This window comes from Phoca vitulina, unplaced genomic scaffold, assembly GCF_004348235.1.
Source record: "Phoca vitulina isolate PV1807 unplaced genomic scaffold, GSC_HSeal_1.0 scaffold57, whole genome shotgun sequence".
Classification (NCBI taxonomy): domain Eukaryota; kingdom Metazoa; phylum Chordata; class Mammalia; order Carnivora; family Phocidae; genus Phoca; species Phoca vitulina.
Genome location: NW_022589760.1, coordinates 10,453,732 through 10,478,775, shown reverse-complemented (window position 1 = coordinate 10,478,775; position 25,044 = coordinate 10,453,732). Strand labels below are relative to the sequence as shown.

The window sequence follows — 25,044 nt, the reverse complement described above, 5'->3', positions numbered from 1 at the left end:
TGGTGCAATTGTAAATGGGATTGTTTCCTTGATTTCTGTTTCTGCTGCTTCATTATTGGTGTATACAAATGAAACAGATTTATGTACATTGATTTTGTATCCTGTGACTTTACTGGATTTATGTATCTGTTCTAGCAGTTTTTTGGTGGTGTTTTTTTGGTTTTCTTTATAGAGAATCATGTCATCTGCATATAGTGAAAGTTTGACTTCTTTCTTGATGAGTTGATGCATTTTATTTCTTTTGTTTTCTGATTGCTGTGGCTAGGACTTCCAATACTATGTTAAATAACAGTAGTGAGAGTGGACACTCCTGTCTTGTTCCTGAATATAGAGGAAAAGCTCTCAATTTTTACCCATTGAGGATGATATTAGCTGCGTTTTTTTTTTAATATGACCTTTATTATGATGAGATATTTTCCCTCTAACTTTACTTTGTTGAGGGTTTTATCATGAATGGATGTAGTACTATGTCAATTGCTTTTTCTGCATCTATTGAAATGATCATATGGTTCTTATCCTTTCTTTTATTAATGTGATGTATTACATTGATTGATTTGTGATTATAAAACCACCTTTGCAACCCAGTAATAAATCCCACTTGATTGTGGTGGATGATTTTTTTTAAAATGTGTGGTTGGATTTGGTTTTCTACTATTTTATTGAGAATTTTTGCATCTGTGTTCATCAGGAATATTAGCCTGTAGTTCTCTTTTTTAGTGGTGTCTTTATCTGGTTTTGGGATCAGGGTAATGCTGGCTTCATAGAATTAATTTGGAAGCTTTCCTTCCTTTTCTATTTTTTTGGAATTGTTTGAGAAGAACAGATGTTAACTCATTTTTAAATATTTTGTAGAATTGGCCTGTTAAGCCGTCTGGTCCTGGACTTTTGTTTGTTGGGAGATTTTTGATTACTGATTCAATTTCTTTACTGGTTATTAATCTGTTCAAGTTTTCTATTCTTGTTTCAGTCTTGGTAATTTATATTTCTAGGAATTTATCATTTTCCTCCAGGATTTGTTGGCATATAATTTTTCATAATATTCTATCTTTTTTTGTTTTACTTTTAACCTAATTTTATTCCTGCTTGCTTTGGAATAGGAAATAGATCATTCAGGAAAAACATACAGTAGGGAGAAAAGAGTTAAGATAGTGGAAGACTAGGGGACCCTAATTTTATATGGTCCCTGGAATTCAGCTAGGTTGTTTTCAAATCATTCTGAACACCTATGAAATCAACCAGAGTTCTGAGAAAAAGAACTGCTGCAATTATACAAATAGAAAAATTGACCACTCTTTGCAAGGTAGGAGGTGCAGAGATGGGAATCCAAGTTGATATATGGTAAGATAAACCACGGGGGTAAGGAGTGCAAAGTAGTGGAGTACAAAATTGGAATTTTTAGAAGTCTGCTCCAGTGGGGGAAGCTCCTGCATGAAAGGTGCTCAGGTGGCGAGGTGGGGCAGAATCCCAGGTGGAAGAGCATAGTTTCAGGATCCCCAGTGACACAAAAAGAATGGGGGTGCCTGAGTGGGGCAGAGTTCTCAAGCATTGGAGCAGGGAAGCAGGCTGTAAACAGCGAATCTAGGCACCAGCATTCTGCTTGGTGTTGCCATAAACCAGGAACCACTGCATGGTTGGGCGACCACTCTGAGCAGGGGCACAGCAAAAGACAGAATGGTGAGATCCCCTCCCTCTCCAAGGAGGAAGGGTGTGGGTCCACACTGCAGAAGTCTGTAAAGTTTGGAGACTTGAAAGGGGGGGTCACATGCCTTAGATAAAAATCCTTGGTCACAGGCTGGGTGAATAGAGAGTTCAGATGAAAACCAGGGAGACATGAGTGATAGACTGCTTTTCTGTGAGGGCTCACTGAAGAGTGGGGGGCATGAACATTTAGCTCTGGGGCTACAGATTGGGGCATCACCATTTTCATCCCCCCATCGGTGCTGAAAGCCTTCAGGGAGCAAAACAGGGCCACATAGTGCAGTCTAGAACGACTTACACTGAGCCCAGCCCTGTCAAGGGGGGTGTAATTCCACCCAGGCAAAGACACCTGAGAATCAGAGCAACAGGCCCCTCCTCCAGAAGACCAGTAGGAACATCCAACTAATACCAAGTTTACTGATCATAGAGAACTGCGAAACGTCAGTTCCTGGCGAAAACATTATATAGCATTAGTGGGGTTTTTAAATTATTATTATTCTTTAGTCTTTCAGTTTTATTTTTAATTTTTTATTATTTATTTATTTATTTTCCTTTTCAGCTATTTTATTTTATCAATTCTGTTTTAAGTCTTTTATAGTTATTTTTATATTATATATATGTATATGTATATATATATTTCATTTATGGTTTCCTTTCATTGTATTCAATTATATATATATAATCAGTTTTTCTTTCTTTCTTATTTTGGAATCTAGTTTCTTTTAACAAACAGACCAAAATACACCCAGGATATAGTTTATTGTTGTGTTCTGTTTTACTTCTTGTTTGAAGTAAGATATTCTTTTTTTGGACATAATGACAAGATGGAGATGCTCACCCCAAAAGAAAGAACAGGAGGCAGTACTCACTGCCAGGGATTTAATCAATATGGAAATAAGAAGATGTCAGAACTAGAATTCAAAATGATGATTATAAAGATACTAGCTGGGCTTGAAAAAAAGCATAGAAGACACTAGAGAATCCCTTACTGGAGAAATGAAAAAACTAAAATCTAATCAGGTCAAAATAAAAAAAAAATCAAAAAGGCTATTGCTGAGATGCAGTAAAAAATGGAGGCTCTACTTGTTTCTCCTTCCCCTTCCTGGGGCAACCACCACCATGATCCTGCTAGAGGTGAACAACTGCATCATTGAGGAGAGTCTCACACTCAAATTCAAGAATGTGGCTGCCAATAACAAATCAGAAGAAGTAGAAGTAACATTTGCAGATTTTGAAGGAATCCTCTATCATATTTCAAATATTTTTTTAATTTTATTTTATTATGTTATTTTAGTCACCATATAATACATCATTAGTTTTTGATGTAGTGATCCACAATTCATTATTTTCATATAACACCCAGTGCTCCATGCAGTAAGTGCCCTCCTTAATACCCATCACCAGGCTAACCCATCCCCCACCCCCCTCCCATCTAAAACCCTCAGTTTGTTTCTCAGAGTCCATAGTCTCTCATGTTCATCTCTCCCTCCGATTCCCCCCCCTTCATTTTTCCCTTCCTTCTCCTAATGTCCTCCATGCTATTCCTTATGTTCCACAAATAAGTGAAACCATATGATAATTGACTTTTTCTGCTTGACTTATTTCACTTAGCATAATCTCCAGTCCCATCCATGTTGATGTAAAAGTTGGTATTCATCCTTTCTGATGGCTGAGTCATATTCCATTGTATATATGGACAACATCTTCTTTATCCATCCATCTGTTGAAGGGCATCTCAGCTCTTTCCACAGTTTAGCTATTGCGGATATTGCTGCTATGAATATTGGGGTGCATATGGCCCTTCTTTTCACTACATCTGTGTCTTTGGGGTAAATACCCAGGAGTGCAATTCCTGGGTCATAGGGTAGCTCTATTTTTAATTTTTTGAGGCAGCTCCACACTGTTTCCCAAAGTGGTTGTACCAACTTGCATTCCCACCAACAGTGTAAGAGGGTTCCCTTTTCTCCACAACCTCTCCAACATTTGTTGTTTCTTGCCTTGTCAAATCTTAATGGAGACAAAACAAAATTATGGTCAGTATTTCTTTGAAATTCTACAAGTAACTTCAAGTGCATGGTGCTGATGAGTTATTAAAGAGGGTGTACGGGAGTTTCTTGTTAAATCTTGAATCGGGTTGCAATGGCTCTTTGCTATATGACCTTAAAAATCTGCCGGCATCCAAAGGTTCCTTTGTGCATCAGGCTGCCATGTTGAAACGAAATTGTTTTACTTCTGTCTTTGAGAAATATTTTGAGTTCCAAGAAGAAGTCAAGGAAGGAGAGAACAGGGCAGTTATCCATTATAGGGATGATGAAACCATGTATGTTGAATCTAAAAAGGACAGAGTCACAATAGTCTTCAGCACAGTGTTTAAGAATGATGATGATGTGGTCATTGGAAAAGTATTCATGCAGGAGTTCAAAGAAGGCTGCAGAACCAGTCACACAGCCCCACAGGTCCTCTTTAGCCACAAGGAACTTCCTCTGGAGCTGAAAGACACCAATGCTGCCATGGGTGACAACATTGGCTACATTACCTTCATGCTGTTCCCTTGCCACACCAATGCCAGTGCTCCAGACAACACCATCAACCTGATCCACATATTCTGGGACTATCTGCACTACCACATCAAATGCTCTAAAGCCTATATTCACACCCTAATGTGGGCAAAATCATCTGACTTCCTCAAGGTACTGTATCGTGTATGTCCAGATGCAAAGAAGAAAGAAATGAAAATAATCACAAGGAAGACATTTCCATCCCACTAACTCTCAGGAACAGGAAGAGGAGGTGGGTGGCAGCTGAAGGCTGGAACACTTGCTACTGGATAATTGTAGCTTTTAATGTTGCACCTCTTCAGGTACTTAAGGGATTCTCCGTTTTGGTTCCATTTTGTACACGTTTGGAAAATAATCTGCAGAAACAAGCTCTGCTTGCAAGGACTTCATAATTCTCAAGAATTAGAAAAAGAAAAAAAAAGAATTCCACTTGATCAACTTAATTCCTTTTCTTTACCTTCACTCCCTAACTCCCCTTGCCTTCCTCCCTCTTTTCCAAGCTGTTACACTTTGCAGTATGTTACTGATAATGACTTGCAGGATAATGCAATCTTAACTTGTTTTCTCCTAAATATTTGAGTTCAAACTCCTGTATCAAAGAAATACAGTTGGGATCATTAATAAAGAAAATCTTTCTATCTTAAAAAAAAATGGAGGCTTTAACTGCTAGGATAAACGGGGCATAAGAGAGAGTGAGTGAGAATAAGCAAGCTGAGAAAAAGAGAAAAACAACTACTGGATCACAAAGGGAGGATTCGAGACATCAGCAATACCATAAACTGAAATAATATTAGAATAATAGGGGTCCTAGAGGAAAAGAATAGAGAGATGGTCAGGTTTATTTGAACAAATAAACTGAAGCTGAGAACTTCAAACTTTATTTGAACAAATAAACAAATAGCTGAGAACTTCCTTAATCTGGGGAAGGAAACAGGCATTCAAGTCTAGGGGGCACAGAAAACCCCCCTCAATATCAGTAAAAATAGGTCAACATCTTAACACATGATAGTGAAGCTTGCAAATTTCAGAGATAAAGAGAAAATCCTGAAAGAGCTCAGGACGAGAGGTCCTTACCTGACAAAGGTAGACACAAAGACTGGCAGCAGACCTGTCCACAGAGACCTGGTAGGCCATAAAGGAGTGGCATGATATATACAGGGTGCTAAATGAGAAAAAATATGTAGCCAAGAATACTTTATCCAGCAAGGCTGTCATTCAGAATAAGAGAGATAAAGAGTTTCCAGGAAAAATAGAAACTAAAAGAATTGTGATCACTGAACCAGCCCTGCAAGAAATATTAAAGGGAACCTTTGAGCAAAAATAGAGCATAAACGTAACAAGGTTGAGAAAGGAATGGAGACAATCTACAGAAACAGAAACTCTACAGGTAATACAATGGCACTACATTCAGATCTTTCAATAACTACTCTGAATGTAAATGGATTAAATGCTCTAATCAAAATACATAGTGTATCAGATTGTATAAAAAAATAAGACCCATCCATACTCTGTCTCCAAGAGACTCATTTTAGACCCAAAGACACCTCCAGGTTGAAAGTGAGGGGGTGGAGTACCATTTATCATGCTAATGGACATCAAAAGAAAGATGGAGTAGCAATCCTTATGTCAGACAAATTAGATTTTAAACCAATGACTGTAATAAGAGATGAGGAAGGGCACTATATCATAATAAAAGGGTCTATCTAATAAGAAGATCTAACAATTGTAATATTAATGCTCCTAACTTGGGATCAGCCAAATATATAAGTCAATTAATAACCAAATTAAAGAAACACATTGATAATAATACAGTAATAGTAGGGGACTTTAAAACCCTACTCACAGCAATGGGCAGATCATCTAAGCAGAAGATCAACAAGGAAACAAAAGCTTTGAATGACACACTGGACATGATGGACTTCACAGATATATTCAGAGCATTTTATCCTAAAGCAAAAGAATACACATTCTTCTTGAGTGCACATGGAACATTCTCCAGAATAGATCACATACTGGGTCACAAATCAGATCTCAAACAGGAAAAGATTGGGATTATTCCCTGCACATTTTCTGACCACAATGCTCTAAAACGTGAACTCAATCACAAGAAAAAATTTGGAAGGAACACAAATACATGATGGTTAAGAGCAACCTACTGAAGAATAAATGGGTCAATTAAAGATGAATTACAAAAATTCATTGATTCATTCATATTTTTTTCAAAAAATCAAAATGAAAACACAGCAGCTCAGAATCTTTGGAATGCAGCAAAGGTGGTCCTAAGAGGGAAGTACATAGCAATAACAGGCCCTTCTCAAGAAACAAGAAAAGTCTCAAATGCACAACCTAACCAGGCACCTAAAGGAGTTGGAAAAAGAATAGTAAATAAAGCCTAAATCCAGCAGGAGAAGAGAAATGATAAAGATTAGAGCAGAAATCAATGAAATATAAATAAAAAGAACAATAGAACAGATCAATGAACTAGGAGCTTGTTCTTTGAAAAAATTAATAAGATCAATAACCCCCAGCCAGATTTAGCAAAAAGAAAAGAGAAAGGACCCAAATAAATAAAATCGTAAATGAAAGGGATGAGATCACAACCAAAACTGAAGAAATATAAACAATTGTAAGAGCATATGAGCAAGTATATGCCACCAAATTAAGCAATCTGGAAGAAATGGATGCATTCCTAGAAACAAAGAAACTACCAAAAACTGAAACAGCAAGAAGTAGAAAACCTGAACAGACCCATAACCAGCAAAGAAATTGAATCAGTAATCAAAAATCTCAAAACAGACAAGAGTCCAGGACTAGATGGTTTCCCAGCAGAATCCTACCAAATATTTAAAGAAGAATTAATACTTATTCTTCTGAAGTTTTTTTTTTCAAAAAATAAAAATGGAAGAGAAACTTCCAAATTCATTCTATGAAGCCAGCATTACTTTGAATCCACCAAAAAGGAGAATTACAGACTAATATCCCTGATGTCTATGGATGCAAAAATTCTCATGAAGACACTAGCCAATAGGATTCAACAGTACATTAAAAGGATTATTCACCAGGACCAAGTGGGATTTATTCCTGGGATGCAAGGGTGGTTCAGCATCTAGAAATCAATGAATGTGATACACCATATAATAAAAGATAGGACAAGAATTGTATGATTCTCTTAACTGATGCAGAAAAAGCATTTGACAAAATATAGGATCCCTTCTTGATTAATACTCTCTGCAGTGTAGGGATGGAGGGAACATACCTCAATGTAATAAAAGACATATATGAAAACCCTACAGCAAATATCATCCTCAATCAGGAAAAACTAAGAGCTTTTCCCCTAAGGTCAGGAACACGACAGGGATGTCCACTCTCACCACTGTTGGTCAGCACAGTATTGGAAGTCCTAGCCTCAGCAATCAGACAACAAAAAGAAATAAAAGGCATCCAAATCAGTGAGGAAGTCAAACTTTCATTCTGCGCAGATGACGTGATACTCTTTGTGGAAATCCCAAAGGACTCCACCCATAAAATGCTAGAACTCATACAGGCTTTCAGGAAAGTTGCAGGATATAAAATCAATGCACAGAAGTCAGTTGCATTTCTATACACTAACAGTACAACAGAAGAAAGAGAAATTAAGGAATCCATCACGTTTACAATTGCACCAAAAACCAGAAAATACCTAGGAATAAACCTAACCAAAGAGGTAAAGGACCTGTAGTCTGAAAATAGAACACTTATGATAGAAATTGAGGAAGACACAAGAAAATGGCAAAAACATTCCCTGATCATGGATTGGAAGAATGAATATTGTTAAAATGTCTATGCTGCCAAAAAGAATCTGCATGTTCAATGCAATCCCTATTCAAAATACTATCAAAATTTTTCACAGAGCTGGAATAAATGATCCTAAAATTTCTATGGAACCAGAAAAGACCCCGAATAGACAAAGGAATGTTGAAAAAGGAAACCAGAAGTAGTGGCATCACAATTCTATACTTCAAGCTCTATTACAAAGCTGTGATCATCAAGACAGCATGGTACTGGCACAAAAACAGACATAGATTATTGGAACAGAATAGAGAACCCAGAAAAGGACCCTCAATTCTATGTTCAACTAATCTTCTACAGAGCACAAAGAATATCCAATGGAAAAAAAGACAGTCTCTTCAACAAATGGTGTTGGGAAAATTGGACAGCCACATGTAGAAGAATGAAATTGGGCTATTTTCTTATACCATACACAAAAGTAAACTCAAAATGGATGAAGGACCTAAATGTGAAAAAGGAATCCATCAATTTCCTAGAGAACACAGGTAGCAACCTCTGTGACCTCAGCTGCAGCCACTTCTTGTCACACATGTCTCCAAAGACAAGGGAAACAAAAGCGAAACTATTGGGACTTCATCAAGATATAAGGCTTTTGCACAGCAAAGGAAACAGTCAACCAAACCAAAACATAACCTACAGAATGGGAGAAGATATTTGCCAATGTCTTATCAGATAAATGGCTTGTATCCAAGATCTATAAAGAACTTATCAAACTGTATGAATCATTGAACACTACATCAAAAACTAATGATGTACTATACAGTGGCTAACTGAACATAATAATAAAAAATAAAAAATAAAGCAATGATAAAAATAAAAATACCACAATGAAAAAAAAAAAAAAACTTATCAAACTCAACACTCCAAAACCAAATAATCCAGTCATTAAATGGGCAGAAAACATGAGCAGACTTTTCTCCAAAGAAGACACAAAATGGCCAACAGATGCATGAATAAATGGTCAACATCACTCAGAATCAGGGAAATAAAAATAAAAAACCACAATGAGATACCACCTCACACCAGTCAGAATGGCTAAAATTAACAAGTCAGGAAATAACAGATGTCGTCAATGATGTGGAGAAAGGGGAATCCTTTGTCACTCTTGGTGGGAATGCAAACTGGGACAGGTGCTCTGGAAAACAGTATGGAAGTTTCTCAAAAAGTTAAAAATAGAGCTACCCTATGATCCAGCAATTTCACTACTAGGTATTTATCCAAAGGATAAAAACATAGTGAATCAAAGGGACACCTGCACCCCAATGTTCATAGCAGCAATGTCCACAATAGCCACAATATGGAAAGAGTTCAGACATCCATTGACAGATGAATGGATAAAGAAGATGTGGTTTATATATACAATGGAATATTACTCACCCATCAAAAAAGAATTCTTACCATTCACAATGACGTGGCTGCAACTAGAGGGTGTTATGCTAAGTGAAATAAGACAGTCAGAGAAGGACAATTATCTTGTGATTTCACTCATATGTGGAATTTGAGAAACAAAACAGATGAACAGAGGGGAAGAGAGGGAAAAACAAAATAATATGAAATCAAAGCGGGAGACAAACCATAAGAGACTCTTAAATATAGGAAACAAACTGAGGATTGCTAGAATGGAAGTGGGTGGGGGATGGGGTAACTTGGTGATAGGTATTAAGGAGGGCACTTGATGAATGAGCCCTGGTTGTTATATGTAACTGAAGAATCACTAAACTCTACCTCTGAAACTAATAATACACTGTATGTTAATTAATTGTTTTTAAATAAAATTAAAAAAACATACAGTAAATTAAAAATGTATCTTATCATGTACAACTTTTAAACTACAATAATGTACCTTATTTACTTTCATGCACACAAGTCTAATATTACCATATTTTTAAAAATATAAACACAGGTAAGTCTTCTAGGTGCATTTTATAATAAAATAATTCCTAATGTTTCTTTATTGATTGATCAGTCACCTCCAAAATACAAATTCCTATACACAGTGATAGTTTTACTTAAAATGAATACTTAAGTAAATTAAGTACGTGGACAGCCTTTGGATGAGCTGACATTATATATTCAGCTAAGTAGGCAACAAGGCATAATGTCAAATGGGAAAAGTGTACTTGCAAATAATTTTCAAAAACTAAGGTAACTTTTATAATTAAATACAGGAAATACACTGATTTGCTATGATAAATAAAATGCGATGTAGTAACACTTCAGTCTACAAAATGCATACCAGAACATTTATAAACAGCATATGAGTCTTATTAAGGATAGTTTACTACAATAACCCTGGTTAAATAGAAGTGTGTATGTGAAGCTTTATATGTGGTATACGTTTTGCCACTTACTTTTGTTACCTTGAGGTGCTTAACACATGTCTATCAAACTGAGCATTCATTTTCAGTTGCTGCTGTTATCATGTGTTTTGAAAAATATGTACAGTATTCAAAACTTAAAAATACTCATGAATGAAAAATGTTTTAGGAAAAAATAAACGTTTTCATGCAATTATATTCAGTTTCACTATGTACATTTGAAGTCAGATTTTTGTTTCCTGTAAAACAGATCATTGTTCTATAAGAGAATGTTTTCCTAGTAAATTTGTTTTGTCTCCTCTTGCATTGCATCATTTTGCTCTATTCTTTATTTTTGTTTGTAAATGACATGCCAGTTAGAATGAAAACCATCTCACATGTAGAAAAGAAGTCTGGATTTTAAAAACCAAACACTAATAAAATCATTTCTAAATGACATCATCTGATTCACATAAAAAAATGACTTAACCAATAGTAATAAAAAAGACAGAACACATTTCATGAAGAGTACAAAGAGTACTATCTGCTGAGTGTTTTAGTTAACATGTTTCAGAATGCTGATGTATGTTTCATGAGGAATCTGAAGGGAAGATTTCATAGCAGAAGGTGTTAAGGTGGTCTGTATTGACTTAAGTGGGGACCCAACAGGACTGTGAAACTGTGGGATGCCTATGGATTCAAGCTGCTTTTTAAAGAGGAACTCCCCACTGTTGTTCAGACATCCTTCCTCATTTCCTCTCCCTCAAAGCTTCTCATCCTTTAGTGACTCAGTTTCCAGAATTTCAGCATCTTTTCTCCCGCTAAATAACTTTTCCATGTAACTAGTGTAAGTATTTTCCTTCTCAATTTGTGCATTCTTCCTTATCTCACAACAAAACTGATTTATGAGAAAGCAGTCCTCCCCTCCACCCATAAATCTCGAGAACATTGGTAGAAGACTTCTAATTGAGATAAATTTGGCATTCCTCTTTCCTGTTTTTCTCAGCTTTCTGACTTTGATATCAAACTTTTCAATTCTAGTTGGGACACTGAGCTATTCAGGTCTTTTAATTTATTAACAACATCAGTGGGGTCATGTTGTGAATTAAGTTGAATAGTTCCTACAATAAAAGAATCAAAGTCAAATCCCTGATTCTTTCTCCCTTTCTTTTTCAGCCATTTGCTGTGATGCTTCCTCGGCAGCTATCTTGGCTCTAACCAATCCATTCATTTCACATTTTGACTTGATTTACTTATCAGATTTTTCTTTGCTTTGTTATTTCCAATTGGAAAAATACCTAATAAGTTTGGGTTCATAATAATGGTTAATTTCAGTCTCTCTGAAAACTAAGTTATCTAAATATGATAATGACCTTGTTTTGTGGTTACAAATATGGCTACACTCCAGATCACAATATTTGTTTTCACGATGATCTGGGTACTGCCAACAAGGCTCAGTAGAGTAATTGGTATCAAAAGCAGGATCCGTCAAATACTTTTCATGATCTCCCTCCAAATATTTTTGAGGATTGACTTGTACTTCTTCATCAGTGACATCAGGCAGAGCTCTTGGGTCAAGCTGAACTTCATCAATATCTAAGCTGTTATGTATAGGCCAATCATATTCTGAAAATTGACAATCATGGTACCTTTCCCAGTTATAAATATGACCATGAGTTTCATGCATAAGCAAAATATCATTGACTTCATCTTCAATATGAAAAGGATGACTTGAAATTGGCTCATCCATTGGAAAAGAAAATATGCTCATGTAAGGATGAGAAAGTGCTTCCTCTGTCAACTGATCTATGGGGCTAAATGTCAAAATTTGTTCCAGGAAATCCAGTGTTTCTTGACTAATTCCTGGAAGCAGCTGAGTTAAAGGTTTGTGTGGCTTAGTCACATCATTTCTAATGTGAACTAGAATTACACTGAGAGTCTCCTGATTATCTATCTACCTCACATACAACAGGAATGGATTCTAAAATCAGCTGCATCTGTTCATGTTCACCTGCAAAGAGGGTTTTACCAGTCAGCATTTCAGCAACGATGGAGTCTGCAGCCCACAAACTGATGGCTTTAATACAATTATTAGGAGAAAGTAATAGATTTGGAGACCTGTGCTTTTGGGTAATCAGTCCTTCAGAAAGATAACCCTTATAGGAATAATAGATATCCATGGTCCATTCAAGACCAACGTCACCTATCTTCAGTACCAAGTCTTTACTATAAACAATAAGTTTAGCTGGTTTGAGATCTCTGTGCTGTACATTTGCAGAGTGAATATAATTGAGACCACATAACAGCTAATACATGAAAAGCCTGGCATGCTCTTCCAGTAAAGGGCCCTGCTCCAGCACATTAGACAAATCTGTTTCAATATACTCCTGAACAATGTAAACACTATTCAGTTCGGTAAGAAAACCTGCATCATCTGTTAACTGGCTTCCACTGGGACCAAGAATTTCAAACACATAATATTATGGTTAAGTCTTCTAATAATTTTGATTTCACATAGAGCATGTTAGGCACTCTGGGGATCAGTAGAACAATTTTCTTTTTTTTTTTCTTTTTTTATTTTAACATATAATGTATTCTTTGTTTCAGGGGTACAGGCCTGTGATTCATCAGTCTTACACAATTCACAGTGCTCACCATAGCACACACTCTCCTCAGTGTCCATTACCCAGCCAACCCATCCCTCCCCCCCAATCCACTCCAGCAACCCTCAGTTTGTTTCCTGGGATTAAGAGTCTCTTACGGATTGTCTCCCTCTGTGATTTCATCTTGTTTCATTTTTTCCTCTCTTCCCCTATGATCCTCTGCCTTGTTTCTCAAATTCCACATATCAGTGAGATCAGATGATAATTGTCTTTCTCTGATTGACTTCTTTTGCTTAGCATAATACCCACTAGTTCCATCCACATCATTGCAAATGGGAAGATTTCAATTTTTTGATGGCTGCATAATATTCCATTGTGTATATATACCACATCTTCTTTATCCATTCATCTGTCGATGGGCATCTGGGCTCTTTCCATATTGTAGCTATTGTGGACATTGCTGCTATAAACATTGGTGTACATGTGCCCCTTCAGATACCTACATTTGTATCTTTGGGGTAAATACCCAGTAGTGCAATTGCTGGGTCGTAGGGTAGCTCTATTTTCAACTTTTTGAGGAACTTCCATACTGTTTTCCAGAGTGGCTGCACCAGTTTGCATTCCCACCAAAAGTGTGGGAATGTTCCCCTTTCTTCACATCCTCGTCAACATCTGTTCTTTCCTGACATGTTAATTTTAGCCATTCTGACTGGTGTGAGGTGGTATCTCATTGTGGTTTTGATTTGTATTTTTCTGATGCCTAAAGATGTTGAGCACATTTTCATGTGTCTCTCGGCCATTTGGATGTCTTCTTTGCAGAAATGTCTGTTCATGTCATCTGCCCATTTCTTGATTGGATTATTTGTTCCTTGGGTGTTGAGATTGATAAGTTCTTTATAGATTTTGGATACTAGCCCTTTATCTAATATGTCCTTTGCAAATATCTTCCCCCATTCTGTCAGTTGTCTTTTGGTTTTGTTGACTGTTTCCTTTGCTGTGCAAAAATTTTTTATCTTGATGAAATCCCAATAGTTCACTTTTACCCTTGCTTCCCTTGACTTTGGCAAAGTATCTAGGAAGAAGTTGCTGTGGCTGAGGTCGAAGCGGTTGCTGCCTGTGTTCTCCTCAAGGACTTTGATGGATTCCTGTCTCACATTTAGATCTTTCATCCATTTTGAGCATATTTTTGTGCATGGTGTAAGGAAATGGTCCAGTTTCATTCTTCTGCATGTGGCTGTCCAATTTTCCCAACACCATTTGTTGAAAAGACTGTCTTTTTTTCCATTGGATAATCTTTTGTGCTCTATCAAAGATTAGTTGACCATAGAGTTGAGGGTCCATTTCTGGTTTCTCTATTCTGTTCCATTGTTCTATGTGTCTGTTTTTGTGCCAGTACCATACTGTCTTGATGATTACAGCTTTGTAATAGAGCTTGAAGTCTGGAATTGTGACACCACCAGCTTTGCTTTTCTTTTTCAACATTGCTGTGGCTATTCTGGGTCTTTTCTGGTTCCATACAAATTTTAGCATTATTTGTTCCATTTCTATGAAAAAAGTTGATGGTATTTTGATAGGGATTGCATTAAATGTGTAGATTGCTCTAGGTAGCATAGATATTTTAACAATATTTGTACTTCCAATCCATTAGCATGGAACGTTTTTCCATTTCTTTGTGTCTTCCTTAATTTCTTTCATGATAGTTCTATAGTTTTCAGAGTACAGGTTCTTTGCCTCTTTGGTTAGATTTATTCCCAGGTATCTTATAGTTTTGGGTGCAATTGTAAATGGGATCAACTCCTTAATTTCTCTTTCTTCTCTCTCGTTGTTGGTGTATAGAAATGCAACTGACTTCTGAGCACTGATTTTATATCCTGCCACTTTACTGAGTTCCTGTATGAGTTCTAGCAGTTTTGGGGTGGAGTCTTTTGGGTTTTCCACATAAAGTATGATATCATCTGCAAAGAGTGAGAGTTTGACTTCTTCTTTGCCAATTTGGATGCCTTTTATTTCTTTTTGTTGTCTGATTGCTGAGGCTAGGAGTTCTAGTACTATGTTAAACAGCAGTGGTGATAGTAGACATCTGTGCCATGTTCCTGACCTTAGGGGAAAAGCTCTCAGTTTTTCCCCATTGAGAATGATATTCGCTGTGGGTTTTACATAGATGGCTTTTATGATATTGAGGTATGTACCCTCTATCCCTACCCTGTGAAGAGTTTTAATCAAGAAAGAATGCTGTACTTTGTCAAATGCTTTTTCTGCATCTATTGAGAGGATCATATGGTTCTTGTCCTTTCTTTTATTAATGTGATGTAACGTGTTGATTCATTTGCAAATGTTGAACCACCTTGCAGGCCAGGAATAACTCTCACTGGTCGTGGTGAATAATCCTTTTAATGTACTGTTGGATCCTATTGGCTAGTATTTTGGTAAGAATTTTTGCATCCATGTTCATCATGGATATTGGTCTGTAATTCTTTTTGATTGGGTCTTTGCCTGGTTTGGGGATCAAGGTAATGGTGGCCTCATAAAATGAGTTTGGAAGTTTTCCTTCCATTTCTATTTTTTGGGACAGTTTCAGAAGAATAGGTATTAATTCTTCTTTAAATATTTGGTAGAATTCCCCTGGGAAGCCATCTGGCCCTGGGCTCTTGTTTCTTGGGAGATGTTTGATTATTGCTTCAATTTCCTTGCTGTTTATGGACCTGTTCAGATTTTCTATTTCTTCCTGATTCAGTTTTGGTAGTTTATACATCTCTAGGAATGCATCCATTTCTTCCAGATCGTCTAATTTGTTGGCATATAGTTGTTCATAATATGTCCTTATAATTGTTTGTATTTCTTCAGGTTGGTTGTGATCTCTCCTCTTTCATTCATGATTTTATTTATTTGGGTCCTTTCTCTTTTCTTTTTGATAAGTCTGGCCAAGGGTTTATCAATCTTACTAATTCTTTCCAAGAACTAGCTCCTCGTTTCATTGATCTGTTCTACTGTTCTTTTGGTTTCTAGTTCATTGATTTCTGCTCTGTTCTTTATTATTTCTCTTTTCCTGCTGCGTTTAGGCTTTATTTGCTGTTCTTTCTCCAGCTCCTTTAGGTGTAGGGTTAGGTTATGTATTTGAGAACTTTCTTGTTTCTTGAGAAAGGCTTGTATTGCTATATACTTTCTTTTTAGGACCGCCTTTGCTGCATCCCAAGGATTTTCAACAGTGGTGTTTTCATTTTCATTTTTTTCCATGAATTTTTTAAATTCTTCTTTAATATTCTCGTTGACCCATTCATTCTTCTGTAGGATGCCTTTTAGCCTCCATGTATTTGAGTTCTTTCCAAATTTCCTCTTGTGATTGAGTTCCAGTTTCAAAGCATTGTGGTCCAAAAATATGCAGGAAATGATCCCAATCTTTTGGTACTGGTTAAGATCTGATTTGTGACCTAGGATGTGATCTCTTCTGGAGAATGTTCCATGTATACTAGAGAAGAATGTGTATTTGGTTGCTTTGGGATGGAATGTTCTGAATATATCTGTGAAGTCCATCTGGTCCAGTGTGTCATTTAAAGCCCTTATTTCCTTGTTGATCTTTTGCTTAGAGTATTTGTCCATTTCAGTGAGAGTGGGTGTTAAAATTCCCTACTATTGTTATCATTACCAGTGAGTTTCTTTAACTTTGTTATTAATTGGGTTATGTAATTGGCTGCTCCCATGTTAGGGGAATAAATATTTATAATTGTTAGGGCTTCTTGTTGGATAGACCCTTTAAGTATGATAACTACTGAAAGATAAGACTGTAGTGCCATTGTATTGCCTGTAAGGTGACTGTTACTATATGTTGTCTCTATTCCTTTCTGGTCTATGTTACTTTTAGGCTCTCTCTTTGCTTAGAGGACCCCTTTCAATATTTCCTGTAGGTTTAGTTTGGTGATCACATTCTTTTAGTTTCTGTTTGTCCTGGAAGGCTTGATGGCTACTCCTTTGTCAAAGTAATTGTCGACAGCACAAAAAAACCAAACCATTGCCTCCACAATACAGTGGTTTTAAGTCCATATACCCAGAGCCCAGATCAAAACCATGAATGTTTATGAGACTTTCAGATTTATCTGCCATTTTGGAAACTTTACTATTGCCTTTTCCTTTTGAACTGAGCTTGTGTAAACAAGCAATAAAACTGACATGAAAAGGAAAGATCTTTCAAAAAAGTAAAAGAAAAATAATTTTGCCTCCACAACGTGATGATTTCTTGGTGTTCATTGCATATGCCACCAGGCCCGTTGTGTTCCCCTTAGATTTAAAGCTCACAAAGCTCTCTTCATATTGAGAGTTAAAAAGATTGCTGTACTCATAGATCGAGAATGGGACAGCAACTCTGCAGACATTTAAAGAAAACACTCAAGAAATTTAAATGGAATGAAATGGCATGTTATGCATTCAGATTTACTGTGCTAAATGATTTAACATTCCACAAAAATGTGAATAAATATGCACATAACAGTCTTCAATGAACATTCTCCTCACAGTGCTGATACATTTAGTGTTGGACTTGTCCTGAGCAGCATCAGTATAAAGTTCTGTAAGCACTATTTCTGTTTTCATCTTTTCTTCCTTTGTTGTTATATATTTCAACAGAAAGCCCTGGTGGCTGATGGTTAACACAAGATGTCTTCTGTTAGTGATCAGGTGGCTCCAGCTCAACACAATCACAACAATCACAATCAAAGCTACCGTCCATCTTACTCTGATACAACAGGATTTCTCCAGCTCATTGAGGGAGTGCAGGGCTTGCAGACAGCCCACAGGTCTCTGGCTGTTCTGCCTGTAGCAGCCTCTCTGAAGCTCACTTTGCAATCACCACCATGTAACCCCAACCTAAGAGAGAGGGCCCATAATATCCTCTTAAAATTATTTGTATTTTTGAGGTTTTGGTTGTTATTTCTCCTCTTATTTTTGATTTTATTTGTTTGGGTCCTTCACCTTTTCTTTTTGATAAGTCTGGCTAGAGGTTTATCAATTTTATTGATTTTTTTCAAAGAACCAGCTCCTGGTTTCATTAATCTGTTCTATTGTTTTTTAGTTTCTATATAATTTATTTCTGCTCAAATCTTTATTATTTCCTTCCTTCTGCTGGCTTTAGGCTTCATTTGTTGTTCGTTTTCTTGTTCCTTTATGTATAAGTTTAGTTTGTGTATTTGAAATTTTTCTTGCCTCTTGAGGTAGGTCTTTATTGCTATACTTCCCTCTTAGGACCATTTTTGCTGCACCCCAAAGCTTTTGGACCATTGTGTTTTCATTTACATTTGTTTCCATGTTTTTTTTTTTTTTTTTTAATTTCTTCTTTGATTTCCTAGTTGAGCCATTCATTGTTTAGTAGCCTGTTGTTTAGTCTCCATGTATTTGTGGTCTTTCCAGATTTTTTTTTTCTTGTGGTTGACTTCAAGTTTCAAAGCATGGTGGTCAGAAGAGGTACATGGTATGAATTCAATCTTTTTATATTTGTTGAGGCCTGTTTCGTGACCTCCTATGTGATCTATTCAGGAGATTATTCCATGTGCACTCAAAAGAATGTGTATTCTGCTGTTTTAGGATGGAATGTTCTGAATGTATCTGTTAAGACCATCTGGTCCAGTGAGTCATTCAAAGCCATTGTTTTGTTGTTTATTTTCTGTTTAGATAATCTGTGATTGATGTAAGTGGGGTGTTAAAGTCCCCTACTACTATTGTGTTATCATCCATTAGTTCCTTTATGTTTGTTATTGTTTTATATATTTGGGTGTTCCCAGATTGGTTACATAAATATTTACAATTGTTATAACTTCTTGTTGGATTGTCTCCTTTTATTAGTATACAGTGGCCTTCTTTGTCTCTTGTTAAGTATTTGTTTTAAAGTCTATTCTTTTCTCAATCCCAGTGAGTATCCTTATGATAGTTCCTTTAAATTCTCCTTCAGGCCTGTTACATATATCTGCTTCACTGAGATCTCTGGCCAAGGCTTTATCTTTTTCTTTCATTTGGGATCAATTCCTCTGTCTTCCCAGTTTGTCTAAGTCTCTGCATCCTTCTCTGTGTTAGAAAAGCCAGTTATATCTCCTGAAATAATGGCCTTATGAAGAAGAGGTAATCTCTTGCTCAGGGCCTGGCACTTCAGGAAGTGTCTCTGGTGTGTGCTGCATGTGCTCTTCTGTTGTGTTCTGGCTGCTCTTTCCTTCAGGCCAGTCATCTGCAGATGCTCTCCTTTCCTCCGGTGTGCAGTGTTTAGTTCCTGGCCTGAATGTGGCAAGTTTTAACTAGGTGTTCTCTGGCCTGCTTGTGAAATGAGACCTGACACCACCTCCGATGGAACTGAGGCCCTGTAAAACTCTCTGGTTTGGAAATATGGAGTGGGCAGGGGTTTGTGCTGGTCTTCTGGGGGAGGAACCCACCATACTGGGGCTGAGGCAAGCGTGCCTGAGAAGGGCTGTCCCACAGGAGCACAAGGGGGTGGGGCTTCATGTGATTAAGTTAGGCAGCCAGTGTCCATGCTGTGCCACTTCCCACAGGTGGTTCTGTTTCTGCTGAGGGGTGGGGGATGGATATGAGCCCCACCTACTCCTTTGTTCCTGGAGAGGTGTCTCTGTGAATGCTGCCTCTCAGGGATGTGCTCTGAGGAGCAAATAATCTTCCCCCTTTGTGTTCCCCGCACTCTTTAGATCACTGTTCCCATGCTGTCCCTCGGGGTTTTTTTTTGCCTGACTTCTCTCCAGGAGCAGTACAGTGCCTTCTGGGCTCTATACCAGCCAAGACCACTGACATTTAAAATTCTAGGCTTTAATCCCCACTTGTTGCAAGAATTCAGAAAATTCAGTCCCTCTCATTTTCCACATCAATGGCTTTGGGGAAACAGTCTCTTCCTGCAATCCCGTGTGTGTTCCTCTCTCTCATGCCATTTTTGTGACCACAGCTCCCTCCCTTGCAGATCAGCCACAGTCCATTTCTCCCCTAAATCATGTCTCCATACTTCTTGCCTTCTTTTGTGTGGCCTCTTCTCTCCCTTTAGTTGTGGAGTTTGTTATGTCAGTCTTCAGGTCAATTTCTGGGGTATCTAGGATGATTTGATAGTTATCTAGTTGTGTTGGTAGGATGAAGTGAGCCTAGGGTCCTCCTACTCTGCCACCATCTTCCTGTTCTCAATATTTATGTTTGATCAAGGAATTGGCCTATTTATGTCAGGACAGAAATTCTCATTCATATTGTGCCTATGTGCTTTCAATGTAATTGCAATTATCAAAGTCTTTGCAGTGATTTTGAGATCTCAACTTAGTATGCATTACCTGGGATGTTCTGTTGCTTAGCAATGGTTTAGTTTAGAGCTCAAAGTCTTTGTGTGCAGATGAAGACCAGATCTCCATGCACGCATAGTTCAGAATTAATACCGGGGTTTCATAAGGAACTTTATAGGCTCACTGTCTTGATTTCATCTCTCTTCCTAATCTCTCCTATGATTTCCAGTTTTTGCATCTCTTCTCTTTAGTCATTTGTACAGATACTTGAAACTTAGTCATTCCACTATATTGGGTATTTCCATTCCCATGCCTGTGTTTAAGTTCAAGTGGAGGGAAATTTTTGTGCTGTTGTTTCCAAACTGCAAATTGTGTGAGAGCTAGGATGTGAGGGATGGAGAAAGGAAAATAAACAAAACACAAAAGCAAAAAATCAAATGTTTCTATAATCTTTGAACAGTAAGAGTTCCCTTTCTTGCTCCTTGCTCCAGAACTAGAGGGCTTCTATTTTGCTCTCTGATGCACCAATGCCCATTTATATGTTTCAGGTTATATTGAGTTCCACTGGGGAAATGCTGGAGGGAAAATTATTCAAAATTACTACTGGATCAGCAGTGGGTTTGAATTGTAATCTTCTTTATCTTTCTGCTGACATACTTTTTAAAATTCTCAAATATTTACATCATGCATTTTGTCCAGGTATCATTGTGCTGTGTGAGAGAGAAAGTGTGGCATGTATTTACCATGTTTTACGTGGAACCACATTCAATTTTGTTACAGTAAATATTTTGGCCTTTCCCTGTATTCTTAGGTACACCACTTCTATACCACTAATCACACAGGTAAATCATAATATAAGATTTAAGTAGTTCTTGCTATCTTTGTAACAAAGGCCCTGAGTTCTGATGAACTTTGATTAGGATTACCCATCAATCTACTGATTTCTTGTAGTAGTCCTAAGGGAGAAAAGAAATACATACTAAAATATTGCTATGCAGCACAAGTAAATTCACAACCATATGCTTTACAGTTTGAGCTTTTAAAATTTATTTAATTTGCTTCTAATAATGTTTGCAAACTCTTAAAAGTTTATAGCTCAAATGTTTATTTTAAAGCATATTTTTATTTAACTAGACACTATTATTACTGCATTAAAGTAAAGCACACAATACGTTATTTCTACATTACTTCCATTACAGGTCTTTGCTACATTAAAGACCTGTAATGTGACTTTAATATTGTTATTAAATCTTAATGTCATATAATAATACTCTGAAGACGAAATATTTCTCATTTACTTTTCAGTGTAATGAATAGTAGTGTGTCAAGGGTTAGCAGACATTTTTGCCTTCTATTTAGATTGGCAAAATAGAAAATACAGGAATGCAGGGCAAAATGTAGTCATCTGTGAATGAATGCCATTGGGAGTTATGATACAGACTTCTCTCCTCAATTAAAAAAAAAATCCTGACCAAAAAAAAACAACAAACAAAGAAACAAAAAAACAAGAGCAGATAGTAATTGTCCAGGTTCCATGATTTCTGGCCGGAGATCTTCATAATAGATTAGTTATTTTTTAAAAAGACTTATTGATTTATTTGAGAGAGAGAGGGAGAGAAAACATGATTGGGAGGGGCAGAGAGGGAGAGAGAATCTCAAGCAGACTCCATGCTGAGTGCAGAGCCTGACGCAGGGTTCAATCTCATGACCCTGAGATCATGACCTGAGCCAAACCAAGAGTCAGACGTTTAACTGACTGCACCACCCAGGCACCTCTAGATTTGTTATTTTCCTTTTATTATTGAGGATCATCATATTAAGTTCTTTCAAATGGGAAAGATAGTTTATTTCCTTAAGACAGTGTGCTGTTTTTGTTACTGATGTTCCTGTTTTTCAAGCTCAAGGATAGAATTTTTTTTTTTTTTTTTTTTTTTTTTTTGTCTTTTGAACAAGCATTTAATATAGAGGACAAATTGAAGCAAGGGAAATATTAACATCTAGAGACCCAATGCTTATTTCAAAATGAATGGGTGGAATAAAATGTGCACTGGTTCTTTTTTTTTTTTAATGCATTTAATGTTACAAATATGCTTCTGATTACATTGATCTCATACTTAAGATTGTAAAATATGACGTTCTCATCATTACTATTTTCTAAGTATTCTTTTTTATTTTTTTATTAACATAAAATGTATTATTGGTTTCAGGGGTACAGATCTGTGATTCATCAGTCTTACACAATTCACAATGCCCACCATAGAACATACCCTTCCCATTGTCTATCCCTTAGCCACCCTATCCCTCCCACACCCCCTCCACTCCAGCAGCCCTCAGTTTGTTTCCTGAGATTAAGAGTCTCTCATGGTTTGTCTCCCTCTCTTGTTTCATCTTGTTTCATTTTTCCCTCCCTTCCCCTATAATCTTCTGTCTTGTTTCTCAAATTCCTCATATCAGTGAGATCATATGATACTTGTCTTTTGCTGATTGACTTATTACGCTTAGCATAATACCCTCTAGTTCCATCCACATCATTGCAAATGGCAAGATTTCTATTTTTTGATGGCTGCATAATATTCCATTGTATATATATGCCACATCTTCTTTATCCATTCATCTGTCAATGGACATCTAGGCTCTTTCCATAGTTTGGCTACTGTGGACATTGCTGCTATAAACATTGGGGTGCACGTGCCCCTTGGGATCCCTACCTTTGTATCATTGAGGTAAATACCCAGTAGTGCAATTGCTGAGTCATATGATAGCTCTATTTTCAACTTTTTGAGGAACCTCCATACTGTTTTCCAGAGTGGCTGCACCAGCTTGCATTCCACCAACAGTATAGGAGGGTTCCCTTTTCTCCACATCCTTGCCAGCATCTGTCATTTCCTGACATGTTAATTTTAGCCATTCTGACTAGTGTGAGGTGGTATCTTATTGAAGTTTTGATTTGGATTTCCCTGATGCTGCATGATGTTGAACACTTTTTCATGTATCTGTTGGCCATTTGGATGTCTTCTTTGCAGAAATGTCTGTTCATGTCTTCTGCACACATTTCTTGATTGGATCATTTGGTCTTTGGGTGTTGAGTTTAATAAGTTCTTTATAGATTTTGGATACTAGCCCTTTATCTGATATGTCATTTGCAAATATCTTCTCCCATTTTGTCGGTTGTCTTTTGGTTTTGTTGACTGTTTCCTTTGCTGTGCAGAAGCTTTTTATCTTGATGAAGTCCCAATTGTTCATTTTTTTTTTTTTAAGATTTTATTTATTTATTTGACAGAGAGAGACACAGCGAGAGAGGGAACACAAGCAGGGGGAGTGGGAGAGGGGGAAGCAGGCTTCCCACCGAGCAGGGAGCCCGATGCGGGGCTCGATCCCAGGACCCTGAGATCAGGACCTGAGCCGAAGGCAGGCACTTAACAGCTGAGCCACCCAGGCGCCCCACCAATTGTTCATTTTTACCCTTGCTTCCCTTACCTTTGGTGATGGTTCTTTTGTATCAATAAAATTATAGGACCCTACTGTCTTACTATTATGAACATCCCTGGTCCCCATTTGTCTTGCTATTTTTTCCATTTTTTTCCTCCTCTTTATTTATTCCATAACCTCTTCTTGCTTGTGTTTCTTTTGTTCAGTAACACTTTTGGTAATGACATTAAAGGGAACTTAGTGAGAATATTTATATATGTGTACATATATTATTATATATACACAAAGTATATACACAGTTAATAAAATTGTATATATACAATACATATATAATATATGTATATTGTATTGTTATATATGACTGTATATAAATGTATATATAATTGTGTGTATATATAAAATATATGTATATGTATATATGTCCATATATGTGTCTATATACATATAAAATTGTATATATAGCATATATATTTGTGTATTTTAAAAGTTAATTTATCCTGATTATTTATTTATTTATTTATATCCTTATTTTAAAATAAATTTATTTTCTGCGATCTTAAGCTTGCTGTTTTCCTAAATATGGAATTAAAGTTGTCTGCATCTGGAAAAAATAAGAATATAATTATCTGCTTTGAATCATATTTGTAAAAAAGGTGAATTATAGATAGATGGACAAATAAAAGTATACCTTTATGAGAAAATGCAAAGATGGTATTCTCTATATAGTTTTGAAAGTCTTATCAAAGAATATAATACACCCAAAACATACTTTGTATTCCTAAAATTTGAGGGAATTTTTAGATATTAGAGAAATGTTTCCTGGCTTTCTATTGAGACAAATATTGGCTTAAGAAATCTGAAAACACCTAACAAAACATAAACTAAGATTTATTCAGAATTCTGTAGTAGGTTGTTAAAGAAGTGTACAGTTGGTTACAAGAAAGAAAAATGTTGCTTTGATTTCAACTTTTACACTGTTCGACAAGCATACTTATTATTGTCAAATATTATTCCAGCCCAGCATTGTACACTGGAGCTTTTTTTTTTTTTTTTTTGGATGATGGAGATGTTCTATATATGTGCTGGCCAATAGCCACTAGTCATGTGTGGCTATTGAGCACTTAAAATGTGGCAAAACAACTGAGGAACTAATTAGAAACTACATCATACACTACAGTTGTAGACATTGTTGCAAACACAAATATAACTGTCAATAATGAGTTAGTGTTTATTGTATATTGCATTGTATTAAAATTTATATTTATCTCATTACTCATATTCATTCCAACCTCCTTATTATATTGTTTATGGTGGAAGAAACCATGGTTAAAGTAAAGTAAGTTTTCCAAAGTCACACACTTATTGAATACCAAAAGTTGGCTTCATA

At 36.6% G+C, this 25,044-nt stretch overlaps 1 protein-coding gene and 1 pseudogene across 1 annotated transcript; one reads left to right on the top strand and one right to left on the bottom strand.

Moving 5' to 3' along the window:
- Positions 1 to 2,817: 2,817 nt before the first annotated feature.
- Positions 2,818 to 4,466, top strand: LOC116623124 (actin-related protein 2/3 complex subunit 2-like). Its single transcript, XM_032390028.1, is given in 2 exon segments — positions 2,818 to 2,956; positions 3,718 to 4,466. Coding segments are annotated over 2 exon segments (888 nt in total).
- A 6,384-nt stretch (positions 4,467 to 10,850) lies between these two features.
- On the bottom strand, positions 10,851 to 17,082 carry LOC116623161 (annotated as a pseudogene).
- Between the last annotated feature and the right edge of the window lie 7,962 nt (positions 17,083 to 25,044).